At 39.6% G+C, this 13,676-nt stretch overlaps 1 protein-coding gene across 2 annotated transcripts; it reads right to left on the bottom strand.

Moving 5' to 3' along the window:
- Positions 1-226: 226 nt before the first annotated feature.
- gtpbp8 (GTP binding protein 8) lies at positions 227-13,560 on the bottom strand. Of its 2 annotated transcripts, none has more exons than XM_080412887.1 (8): positions 13,458-13,560; positions 12,375-12,572; positions 11,508-11,661; positions 9,438-9,536; positions 8,993-9,123; positions 6,343-6,442; positions 4,564-4,682; positions 227-708 (listed from the first exon to the last, which is right to left on the bottom strand). In XM_080412887.1, the coding sequence occupies exons 2-8, from the start codon at positions 12,542-12,544 to the stop codon at positions 618-620; spliced, it is 864 nt and encodes a 287-aa protein (XP_080269013.1). In that variant the 5' UTR covers positions 12,545-12,572; positions 13,458-13,560; the 3' UTR covers positions 227-617. The 2 variants fall into 2 exon arrangements, with proteins under 2 accessions (XP_080269013.1, XP_080269014.1); XM_080412888.1 differs by having other exon boundaries at positions 12,375-12,568; positions 13,458-13,544.
- Positions 13,561-13,676: the final 116 nt, after the last annotated feature.

The following is a 13,676-nucleotide window of genomic DNA, read 5'->3' as shown; positions in this document are numbered from 1 at the left end:
AGTAAAGGTAACTATATTATTACATTATTTTTTTATTGAGTGGTGTATTAAGCCCCCATAAAATCTTCAACTTCTAATTAACTAACAATCAAAGATGCAACACGTTTCTCTGTGAATCTGCCTTTAGTTTGTTCATGTGTCTTTCATTCCCAGGGTTCTGTCATTTATTTAAAGCTAAAGGGGGAAATATTTAACACAAAAGTTATTGAACAACCAACTCATACCATTAACCGCATATTTCACTTTTATTATCAAATAAAACAAGCCATTATCCCATACAATGTACAGAACTAACATTCCATGTGGTAAACTGATTGGAATGAATTATGCAGATCAACATTCATTAAATCAAGAAAAAAAGAGATGTTAATCTCCTTCCCACAGTGAAGTCTGAGGTCATTTATTCACTGATGGCATGTCCTTATGATTCTGTATAGATCAGGAAAAAAATAAAAGATCTCCTTCACTGGACAGAACAGTGCAGAGAGACAGATATATTCTACATTTGAACATGATGATGAGTCTTAACCCACTGACTATGCTGAACTTCAACTCTTCAGTCCAAAATGTCACTGATCTGATTTATTATTATTTATTATACACAGGTGGTCCTCAGGTCAGCTCGTACTGGTGGCTGCAAGCTTGAGGTTCGCCGTTACGTGAGCGATGAAACACCTCAAGAGGTAGACACCTGAAAACGTATGGGAGCTGGGGGAGAGAGAGAGAGAGAGAGAGACAGACAGACAGATCAGCTGTTGATTTTTATTGCACTTGCACTCTGTAGAGCAGTATCTTCTGCTCCACTCTTGTGTGTGTGTGTGTGCGTGAGTGTGCTGAGCCCCACCCTTCATGAAACGTAGGGGAGGATGGGAGAGAAAATGGTGTGACTGACAGCAACGCAGTAGAGCCTTCATGCATATACAGTGAATTAGACAAACATATTTCTTTCTTCTTAAATAATAACTTGTACGATTTACCGCTGTGTAAGAGAGAAAAAAACGGACTCATAACTGCACAATGGGGGGGAGTGTCGTGGGTTGTATGTGTGTATAGACAAATCCACAGAGCGCTGCCCTGTAGGTGGCGCAATCATAACTGCAGTGTTAAGGAGGTTACACACCGGCGAATATGCGAATATACGCTAAATTCGGACTCGTTACGAATAATTAAAAGACGCTTTTTTCGCTCCGAAACTGGTGTGGAAGCTTGCATTGACTTTATAAGGTTTAAAAAAAAAACATATTATTCGAATGAAAAAAATCGCCCCGGTGTGTAAGGACCTTTAGACTCCTGTTGCGGTGTGGAAACCACTTCCTACCTGCTATTTTACTGACTGAATGCTCTGGCAGATACAAAGTGTCACTGACGTGCATCAAGTTAGGCCACTTGATCACATTGGAAGTGTCAAATAGTCCATTATATTCTGCTGCACCGCAATTATTAATTAATAAGTTCAACCACATATACCGACGACGACCGACTTAAATGATAAGTGATAGCCTATGTATCAAACACTGCCCGATCTACTATGAACACATACACGCATGCACATGTGTGTGTGGTACATCCCTTAACATAAAAGTCGTCCGTCGTCGGTATGATACGGTTGAAATTATTCATTAATAATTGCGGTGCGGCCGAATATAATAGACTATTTGACACTTCCAATGTGAACAAGTGACATAACTTGATGATGCAAGTCATTGACACTTTGTATCTGCCAGAGCATTTAGTTAGGAAAGTAGCAGGTAAAGCGAGCAGAATGCACATCGCAGCAGGCTTTTGACACCGCAATAATGACTGCACAACTACAGTACAGGGCAGCGGTCTGTGGATTCGTCTATAGGCAGGTGTGGATGAAATGTTGCATGAAATGATCAGTGTAGCGTTCATTTGCTGGCATGTTTCACCCTCACGTGTGCACTAGGGCTGGTGAATTAATATTCGAATATCGAATATTCCTCGAATATGGGGAACATATATATATTCGAATATGAAAATTAATATTCGAATATAAAACAATTAATTATTATTATGTTTTATTGGATCCGAGCACTCGATACATTGTTTTTTTGTATTGTTTCTGTCAAAAATAAAAGATAAAAAAAAAATGAATGAATATATTTTTTTATAATAATAATAATAATAATAATATTCGAATATATTCGAATATCTGCCAATATTCGAATATCATTTCTGAGGAAAGTTGACAGCCCTAGTGTGCACAGTGCACACGTAGTATGTGCACACGTGTTCGTGTGTGTTCCTGACATACAGTAGGCCACGTTTGCAAAAATGTATGTCGGCAATAAGATTTTAATGACGTTTCATAAGGTTATAGAGGGAACATAGAATTAATGGAAGACATTGCAAGGTCTCCAGAAGTTGCATGTATGTGTGTGTGTGTGTGTGGTAGTAGTAGAAGTAGTAGCTCTGCAGGGGTTTTCTTATCATCTTGTTATCAGTGTCATCAGTGTTATCTTCATCCATACTTGACACACCTGTCCTTCAGTCAGACGACCTTGTACACACTTGTACACACTTGTACACACACATGTACACACACACACACACACACGGTTGAGGTCAGCTGGCTGAAGGACAGGTGTGTCAATTGCAGGGTTGCATTGCTCATGGGACGCCGTGCAGGAACCTATTTGACCAGGAGCAGGCACACGCATAGATTTAAAACTACTTTAAATTCACACCTCAACAAAGTTTACAAGTCCCGACTCACTCCAGGTGGATTGACATAGGAATGAGCCTAGATGCATATCAATTGTCCATTGTGTGACCTGTAGTGTAGGTAGGTGTTAAGAGCGTGCGCGTCACGTCATTAAAATAGAGTGCAACCACGTTCCAATTCAGCATTGCAAGACTGGTCAAGTGTGTGTGTATGTTACATCAAATGTGTGCATGTTTCATTCAGGTCACAACTTTTCTATTTCTTCTGGACTAACAGACAGTCTGTTCTCCATGCTGGACCAACCCGCTCATGGTTTTCTATAAAAATGTATCTGTGTCACACCACCGTGTGTGACGTAGTTCTGTTATCTTATCTCGTTTGATCACAGATATCCATCTGACCTGATGGATATCATTAACACCATATACTGCAACTGCACTGTCATCAGACTTCCTGTAAAACTAGCACTACAATGTTACCTCATACCATTCAACTGTGATGAAAAGGTATTTCTATATCTGTGCCACTGCATTTGTCTTCCCTGTCAGCTGTCCTACTGTCTGTCTCTCCTACACCGTCTCCCTCTCAGCTGTCCTACTGTCTGTCTCTCCAACACTGTCTCCCTCTAAGTCCTACTCTCCCTACTGTCTGTCTCTCCCTCTCAGCTGTCCTACTGTCTGTCTCTCCTACACCGTCTCCATCTCAGCTTTCCTTCTGTCTGTCTCTCCTACGCCGTCTCCATCACAGCTTTCCTTCTGTCTGTCTCTCCTACACCGTCTCCATCTCAGCTTTCCTGCTGTCTGTCTCTCCTACACTACGTCCCTCTCAGATTTCCTACTGTCTGTCTCTCCAACACCGTCTCCCTCTAAGTCCTACTCTCCCTACTGTCTCTCTCTCAGCTTACTACTACCTGTCTCAATAAAGAGATAATTATAAAACTAAAACCTAAAACCCTACCAACAGAATAATATTGTAGGGGATTTTAGCAAATGTTTTGGCGGTGCTACCCACAAGGTTAGCTGTGTTGCTCATTCCACAAATGTACGATCCTTACAAGTTGTACCTCGTTGTAAAGGTGACTAATCAGGATTGCCAACTATATGAAACACAATAACCAATTGGTATTATTGTTTTTTTTTATGATTTACTTTCAAGTTGGGAAATTGATGCTCATCTTAGTTTGTAATCAGATTCACATCAGAATCAAACAACAGTTGGGATTTAGTGATACTACAGTGTGCATTAACAACAGTCCTGTGTGATATTCTTCTAAGTCAGATACACAGAGGCGGTTGGATTTGCTGGGGGGATGTCGGGGTCAATGCGTCTGCTTTTGATATGCACTCTCTGGTCATTCATTCATTAGAAAATAAATGTACCTTTCTGTACTCGTACACAATATACTGTGAGTAATAAATGAAACCTTGAACCATTTTATGGCAGGTGAATATGTTGCATTTACAGGGATATTATGTTATATCACTGCTTCTGGTCAGACTAAATTAAATACATGCATTTCATTTTGGGAAATGCAGACTGTCTGATACTGTATGTATACGGAATTTGTGTGTGTGTGTGTCACACAAAATTTGTCCCTGGCATAAGTTGGACAGCGTCCGTCCGACCGGTTGGTCCCAAACTTGGTGTGTGTCTCATATGAATCCGAGGTATGCAGAGCCGAAAGGCAATTTGCATCCCGCGGGTTTGAGGAAGAGACAGAAAGTCTCAGTGTGTTCAGGAGATTTTATGCATTGGCTTCCCTGATTGGCCAACCCAAACCGCCGGCATCACAGATTGGCGGAGTGTCACACCACGTTTGTGTCACCAAGCCAAAGTACTATTACTATTACTGTTCAGATCAGTTTAGACGGTCCTACCTGACCAGGAAGGGTTGTGGGAAACATCCTGTCGTTTGAGTCTTTAAAAGCTCCTGAAGTTTCAACAGGTTAGAGAGCAGAGCCCCTCGTGTCACCTTGTCTGTTTTAGTCACCAACATCTGCACATGACAGGAATATTAAAATACATTAAACACCTGCACATGACAGGAATATTAAAATACATTAAACACCTGCACATGATAGGAATATTAAAATACATTAAACACCTGCACATGACAGGAATATTACAATACATTAACACCTGCACATGACAGGAATATTACAATACATTTACAGTGATATAAAAACACCTGCAAATGACAGTAATATTAAAATACATTTAAATAGTAAAACACCTTCACATGACAGTACTATTACAACACATTTAAAAAGGTAAAAAACCTGCATAATAACAGTAATATTACAATATGTCATTTAGAACATTTCAGAAGACAAAATGGCTAAATGCATAATGCTATTACTTATAGTTATTATATACTGTTTATCATTAACGGTATTAATAAAAAGAAAAAAAGCAATTTGCTTGGACAAAAAGGAATTCCACCTCTTTTACACCTGCACATTTGTGCTGTGACAAATAAAGTGGACGTTCTCAGCATGACATAAAGTTGTAAAATAAAGTGCAGCAGAAATAACAAACTCCATTGAATTAATATTGCTTATCAGAACAGAAGCATGAGCAGAAGAGACGTTAAGAGTCTGTCTAGTCATCTGTTAAATGACTGATTTTATTACAGTTCAGAAAATAAGCAGCTTAAGTGACATCTACTGGCCATTTAAATACACTGCATGCAGGCAATAGGACAATCCTATTTCCATTTTAAACATAAGCCAGTCATTACTTAACTAATTCATTTGTGTCTAGAATAGTACCGGGCATAATAATGGACTGTCCATTATACTGGTCATAATAATATGTAACTACAAAAGGTACAAGAGGGTAGTTTCAGTCCATGGCCTGGAGGGACAGTTGGTCTCCGATTATTAATTCATAGAAATGACATAGTCGTCTTTGACCGATTTGAAAACTATTCAAGAATTTTGTTCTTTGTTCCGCTGGCAGCGGGCAAAAGAAATATGATGCTGACCGGCACAGTAGAATGCAAAATTAGCTGTGGACAGACAGACAGACAGACATACACAGGCAAATTCATGAGTCTCCTGGTGGACATTAATAATACTCATTTTAAATTGTCTTACTGTTATTCATAACCATATATCAAGCTCTGTTTTAGCACTGAAGTTTAATCAGCCACAAACCCTGTTATGTCACCGTCTTAGCTGTGGTCAATGTGTTAATAACCGAGAAGCATGAATATTTAAGTGCACAGACACTTCATTATAACTCATCTGTGGTGCCGTTTCAGGGGCGGCAGGTTTTAAATAGCTGAGTGGGAGCATTCAACATTCATCTACTGCCGACACCATGGTGGGGTGTGTGGGGAGGAGAGGTCGTTTAAAATCTGCTCAATGTGTAGCATCGCATTGTTGCATCACAACGTGACACATTGTGAGCTTGTAGATCTTTTAGCAATTTTTGAAAATTTGGGGATTTTCATTTATATTGATTCTTTTTTATAATCAGTTTGCTCTATTAACTGTTGCACCCCTAAATAAAATGACTTTGATGTGAGGTTCACAAAGATCACATAAAGCAAGCATATACTTGTCCAGTAAGTGTACAGTATGATGTAGGGTGCTATAGCCAAGAGACTGCAGGTTAACATTTTGATTGTTAGTAGTCAATTGTCTCCATACCACATAAGGTCGTCTGACCTCCTCACACATCTCCAAGGCGATAAGGTCCGCCGTCTGGATACCGATACTGCCGTCCACCAGTAGAAACGTCCTCACCAGACTGAAACAACAAATAACAAGTAGGCAGATAATAATAATAATAATAATAATAATAATAAACTTTATTTGTATAGCACCTTTCATGACATGAAATGCAGCTCAAAGTGCTTTACAGAGCAAGAATACAATTACAGTTAGAACCAATTTAACAATAAAGCAAACAAAAATAAAATAAAAGCAAAGGCAAAAGCAAAGGCATAAAACAACATTAAAATAGGGAATACAGTGAGGAATTAAAAATCAACCAAAGAATCAGCTAAAAGCAAGAGTGAAGTAATAGGTCTTGAGCTGTGCTTTAAAGCTATCGACAGAGGCTGCCTGTCTTAGGTGTAATGGGAGTTTATTCCACACTGTCGGTCCGTAAAAGCAGAATGCTGCTTCACCGTATTTTTTATATGTCATTGTAGGCACCTCGAGCAGGTCAACACTTGAAGACCTGAGGGCCCGGTTTGGAACATATCTCTCTAGGCAGTCAGAGGTAGGTAGGTGCCAGACCATTTAGAGCTTTATAAACTATTAACACATTGACCGCCGGGCCCGTAGTTCTACGGGCCGTTAAATCCAACGGTTAAGCGCCGATCCCGTAGCCTACGGGCTGTGGTGCTTTTTCCTTTTTTTCGATTTTTTTTTTTTTTCAATTTTCCAGGGGGACCATTTTCAGTGTAACACCACCCGAAGTCAACCGGAAGTGCGATCCTGTTTTTTGTTTCCCGTCTGCCTACATTCTAAGTCGTACACAAAAAGCCCTGTAAAACCTGTACAGGACATGTAGTTTTTCATCCTCGCATTTCCCATGTTAACATAAACGCTCAGAACTCAAACATGGCGGCTCCGTTTGACACGCGGTCTCGACGAGTAGACACCAGGACATGTGCCCGTTGTTTACAAACAGTGGATCGGGCAATCTAAAGGATTTTAACGGGGCCTATGGCGACCTGAAAAAAACAAAAAACAACAATAAAACCTTGGCACTGGTGAGTACATTATGAGATTAGCCCTTGGCGGTGGATGTGTTAAAAGAATTTTAAAATCAATCCTAAAAACAACCGGGAGCCAGTGTAGTGGAGCAAGAACTGGAGTGATATGTTCTCTCATCCTGGTTTTAGTTAAAATTCTGGCTGCCGCATTTTGAACAAGTTGTAATCTGTCAGTTGTTTTCTTTGGCAGGCCAGAGTAGAGTGCGTTGCAGTAATCAAGCCGAGAGAAAACAAAAGCGTGGATCAGCGTCTTTGCATCGTCTAACGACAGATAGTCTCTAACTCGCGCAATATTTCTAAGATGAAAGAAAGCAATCTTGGTGACATGATTAATGTGTGTATTGAAATTCAATTCAGAATCGATAATCACCCCCAGGTTCTTTACTGTGGTGTTACTTTCTACAGCCAGGTTACCAAGTCTACTTGTTATTGATTCTCTCTGCTCACTGGAGCCAATTATGAGAACTTCTGTTTTATCCTCATTTAGCTTAAGAAAGTTCTCACTCATCCAGCATTTTATACTGGACAGACAGGTCAACAATGGGTCTAGAGCGCAGGGGTCGTCTGGAGCTACTGAAAGATACAGCTGGGTATCATCAGCATAGAAATGGAAGTTCACTCCGTGATCGGCGATGAGTTCTCCCAGCGGTAGTATATACAGGGAGAACAATAAGGGACCCAGAATTGAGCCCTGTGGAATACCAGAACAGATGTTGTGTTTGTCTGAGTCAAAGTTAGCTAGACTGACAAAATAGCTTCTGCCTGTTAGGTAAGAGTGAAACCAAGACAAGGCTGTGCCTGACAAACCAATCCAGTACTCCAAACGTTGTAGTAGAATTGTGTGATCAATCGTATCAAAAGCAGCGGTTAAGTCAAGAAGTAGGAGAACAGATACATTTTTGTCGTCAGCGGACACCCTTAGATCATTAATTACTTTTACAAGTGCTGTTTCTGTACTATGACCTTTCCTGAAGCCAGATTGGAATTTGTTATGAACCTTATTGTTCTGTAGGATGAAGATGAATGTATGTATGTATGTATGTATGTATGTATGTATGTATGTATGTATGTATGTATGTATGTATGTATGTATGTATGTATGTATGTATGTATGTGTATGTGTATGTGTGTGTGTGTGTGTGTGTGTAGTGTATGTATATCTTCTATATAAAATTGACGTTGTCTGCGGCGGTGGATGGTGCGTGTCTGCGTTCCAGGATTATGCCCAAATATGGACATTAGTGCAAATCACCATTGTTAGGAAAAGGTTTATGTTGTGTGTGACGTCAGTCCAGAGCATGATCAGTGAGAGAGAGATGGAGAGATAGGGAGAGTGGTTGGTTGAGAGAGGGAGAGAGGGAGTGAGTTGGGGAGGAGAGATGGAGAAGAGAAGGAGGGAGCGAGGGAGCCTATTCCACCCACGCAATAACCCTGGCAATGCTGGGTACCGAAACTTGAATATGTTGAACAACATGTCATAAAGCGACGCGTTGTCAGCAAAATAAACCTGGCAATGGCGGGCAAGCTGTATAAAACCCTAGCAGTGCTAGTGTCATGTTTACTGAACTGCTTACTTTTCCCTTGCGAGAAGATAAGGCTCCACCATGTCTACAAAGTCTTTGGGTGCTTTGTGGCCATATCCCGGCATGTCCACGATGGTGAATGACTTCCCTACTTTGAAGAAGTTCATTTTCTTCGTGTGACCCTGAGGAGGAAACAGAGATGGAAGCCATGCCTCATTAGGGCGTCATGAGTTACATAATGACCTTTATTTAAAACACAGTAACACACTGTGTGGTCTGCACACTGGTAATGCTGAAAAACGCTCCGCTGTATTTTTGCGTCGTCAATGTTTCGATCACTCAGATCTTCATCAGGACACATACATTTACTATATTTGCCTCTTATTTCAGAAACATGTACTATATTTGCCTCTTATTTCAGAAACATGATGCTTTGTGTCGTGCCTAACAACACCCTCTTGTGGCTCATTGCTTTATTTCACCATGTTCTACTCACTGGAGTTTTGGAAACGCGAACCTCCACCTCAGGAGTCAAGGAGAACAGAGCTTTGATGAGAGAAGATTTTCCCACGTTACTTCTCCCAATAAAACACACCTAGGAAGAAAAACACAATTCATTTATAATACATACTCATATTATAAACAGTATAGCAATGTGTGATATGATATTGACTGTTGCTTGGTGCAGGACAGACTGACTGACAGATGTCTTACATACAGGTAAAGTAAGACAAATTATCTTAAAGAGAGTTCCAACTCATTTATTCTTCCATTCATTAATTTGTTCTTTATAACATTCATCCATCCAGGTCATCCTATCAAAGAACATTTCAATAATACACAACATTCATCAACTGGTTCAATCATTTCTGAACTACAAACCAAAACATTATTATGACTCATAATTTGACATGAATGAAAGTGATGCCAAATATACTACACTAAAGAATACTCTTATTTGCACAGCATATTTCAACTGTGTACAGAACATAATTCACCAAAATCATGTGTTTCACATACTGTACACAGGCATACACAGTCATTGTTGTGCAGCAGTTTGTACTAATAGGAGAAGTGTTTAAAAAGATAGCTAGGAGGAGATAGATATGTAGCGAGTGCTTTGGTGAGACTAAAAGCGGGAAAACAAATACAAATTAAATCAGGATACATAACAGTAATACCAAAGGATCATTAGGAAGAAATGGGCCTGTGGCTCACCAGCTTTAGGTAGTTTAGAGAAAACATGACTATATGGAAACATATCGAATATTGAATGACATTTTGTTCATGAATATTGTGAATATTGTGAATATTTTGAGCTCAATTCTCTACGACTTCACAACCTCAAAAGGGACACTTTTGCTTAGTATACCTTTTTTTTGCTATACGACAAACTAAAATTTCAATCAGGCTAGGGCAGTAGTTTGTTTGGAAAAAAAACATTTCTATTTTCCAGCTAAAATAGACTGTTTCATAATGTTTTTTTATTTTATTTTTCACTTCAATCTTTATATATGGGTTTAATCAATTAAATCGATTAGTTCAATTAACTGTACTACCTCTACATGACAATATGGAAACATATTGAATACTGAATGGTCCATGAATATTGTGATATTATTCATTTCAAGCTCGACCCACGGCCCAGAGGACACTTTGAGTCATTTGTCACGTGGATGGAGATGAATGGCGTTAACCAGGGATACGTCACCCTGTGACAGAGCAGCCACACTAACACGCCTCTGTCCTACTGCACCACACACCGTTCCATCCTGAGCCCTGAGGGCCAACGCCGCTGCACTCTGCAGGTTATAAATCTGTTCATTTGTTAGGAAGCGCCAACAGCTGCTATTAAATATGGATGAACTGTGGGAGGAGGAGGCACAGACATGGTTCTGAAGCTCCGAACCGCTGCGTGTCTGAGTTATGAAGGCAGTCCCGTGACACTGTGAGAGTGACGGCTATCGGTCTACATGATCAATGTGCTCGACACACACACACACACACACACTTATTTGGGCTAATTGCAATTATTTTGCATAATCGTTACAATCGTTTCTTTTCATCTGTATAACAACAGCTGGATGAAATTAACAAAAATGTCATACTTTAGTTCCACATCGTTGTGCATTCTCTTTAAACACTTTCAAATTGGCGTTGCTATTTTAGGCATTTAGGTAAAGAATTATTATATTTTTTAATGGTCATACATCTGACAAAATAGCAAACATAGCTGATCCACAACATAGCTGTAGATCATCTATGTTCCCTATTTTGGAAAATTTTTGAAAGTATAAACTTACTAAGAATGTTTTCTGCGTGTTTCCGCTATAGTACTTTATTTATTTTTGATTATTGGTAACAGTCATTGTCAGTCCTTTCTGTGTATATTTCTGTAATAGGCTTTGTACATTTATACTGTTAGTTATTTGTCATATCTGTCAAAGCCTAAAAAGGCAAACAGAAATGTAATTTTTATGTTCCAATATTCAATGCCAAAAACACATGACACACACACACACACACACACATACATAAACATTACAACTCTCTTCCATCCACTGACCTCAGGCTGTGTCAGTTTGGGTACGTGATCCATCCTCACAGCGGACGAGAGATAATCGATCTTACGCGAGGGAGACGAGCAGAAGAGTTTCTCTGCTTCCAACATGTCCTCCACACCGGGACGGAACAGCTGGAACTGGCTCTTGTCCACAGACCTGTCGAGCATGGCTTACATTAATGTTTTATTTTTTATTTGATTCAATTCAATGAGCCATATACACGACATCCAGTATGGGTTTCTGTGGGAGGCAGCAACATAAAGATTCTCAACCTTTTTTTATTTCAAAGACCCCCGGTTTGATACGCACACAGTTTTTATCTCTGGGAGTGGGACCCCAATCTACACACTGTAAAATCCTCTGTTATTTTAACCCATTAAGACCTGAGGCCGATTATTTTAAATTCTAAAAGTGTTCTGAAAAAAAACGTATGTTGCTATGTCATTGGTTCTGTGACAGAACGGACCCGCATCTCAAAAGATTTTGTTCCAGGGACCCCCAGAAGCAAAGATTTGAGTTAAAAATGTTTGCTTTAAAATAATATATTCAAACATTTATCACAAATATTCAAAAATAGCAGATCTACAAGCTCATAGCGTGGCACAAAGTGGCGCGCTATGAGCTTGTATATCTGCTTTTTTGAATAGCCAACCAATGTACTAGCTAAAAATCTAAAATGACACAGATGCTTTACCCGTTTTAATGGGTTAACTCTGACAGTGTATAGAGAGACCCTCTAAAAAGGTTGAGAATCACTGCTCTAAATTGCTTAAAACACTATAGCAATTACTCAAGTACAACCAAACAACTGTATTAGCTGCATAAAACAGTTAGAACCAATAATAGAAATAAGTCACAGAATACCAGACCTGTCCAGGTAAGCCTCCAGCTGGTCGAAGGGATAAAGCAGGCCTTGGAGTTTTGTCGGTGACATCTGGGAGACGCTTTGAAGCGAGGCCAGCTTATGGGCAGCATGCCGGGCCACGGAGCTAAACTGAGCCCCAGGCTTCAGCCGAGGAGCCCACCTCCGACAAAACATCTGGTCTCCACTCAGTTCTCAGCCCTACCTGAGGACAGAGGCAGGGTTAGAAGATAGATGTGACCGCTTACAGCTGCATTCTGCAACTTATTTTAATGAATACAATGTTTCAACCAATCTGTATGTAAATTAGATTCCCTCTTTTTGAGCGGTGTGTTTGGTTTCCTCCTGTGTGGGTTTGATTCCTGGGTGTTACAGTCACAACCATCTCTCTATGTCAGGAGGAGGACACGAAACGTACAGTCAGATTGTAGCTTTAACTCTCCTTACCTGCATCATTTATTGTAGTGGTTTTCGTTCTACTTGTGGAATTAGAGACTATTTTAGACCTGAGACAGCAGGTGTAACTGACTGGTACAGTAGACAGTAAATGTGTTTTTCCCCATTAATATGTATATTAGAAGTTAGGCACACAATCAGTGTTATTTCACATCTGCATGACTGCACAGATTAAGCTTATTCAGGTAAACATGGAATGACAACTTCAAATCATCAACACAGTTTGATAGTTTGCCTTGCCTACTTCCTTAAATGTTTTCACTTTTTTTAAAGCATGCAACACACATAAAAAAAAGACATCAGAAAGTAAGAAGAAAAAATTAAATAAAATCAAATTGAAAAGAACATGGCACATAATCTTGCTTTAGAAGACAGTAAATGTGTAAAGATATCGAATAAAAAGATGCCACCCCTCCTTATCATGATCATTAATTAGCAAACTGACAGACAGTATGATGTTTAAGATCATGTTTTAACACTTTCATGTTGACTTCTGGCTTTGCGTTCATGACAATGTCAATGTTATCAGAGATGAGATTACCTGCCTGGCGACGCTAATAAAAACACTTTATGGATTAATGATTACGATTTAAATGCGGGATGGACAATAGTTGATATCCATTATATGACTTACATGAGTGGAAACAGCGGAATTAAATACTATAATACTTTAAATAACAGTAATTCACTGTGACTTGTCCATTTTCTCCTCATACAGCCGCCATATTGTATTGCGGTGCAACACTGAAATGAGTCCCATAGAAACGATCAGTGTTGCCAGATTTTGCGTGAGACATAAGCAACCAGGTCTATGAAAACAAGCCCAAAAGAAGCGACTACCACATGAGCCTGT

The sequence above is a fragment of the Gymnoscopelus braueri genome (assembly GCF_963280865.1).
Source record: "Gymnoscopelus braueri genome assembly, chromosome: 18".
Taxonomy (NCBI): Eukaryota; Metazoa; Chordata; class Actinopteri; order Myctophiformes; family Myctophidae; genus Gymnoscopelus; species Gymnoscopelus braueri.
Note: the sequence above shows the minus strand (reverse complement) of the source record. Positions and strands in the feature narration are given on the sequence as shown.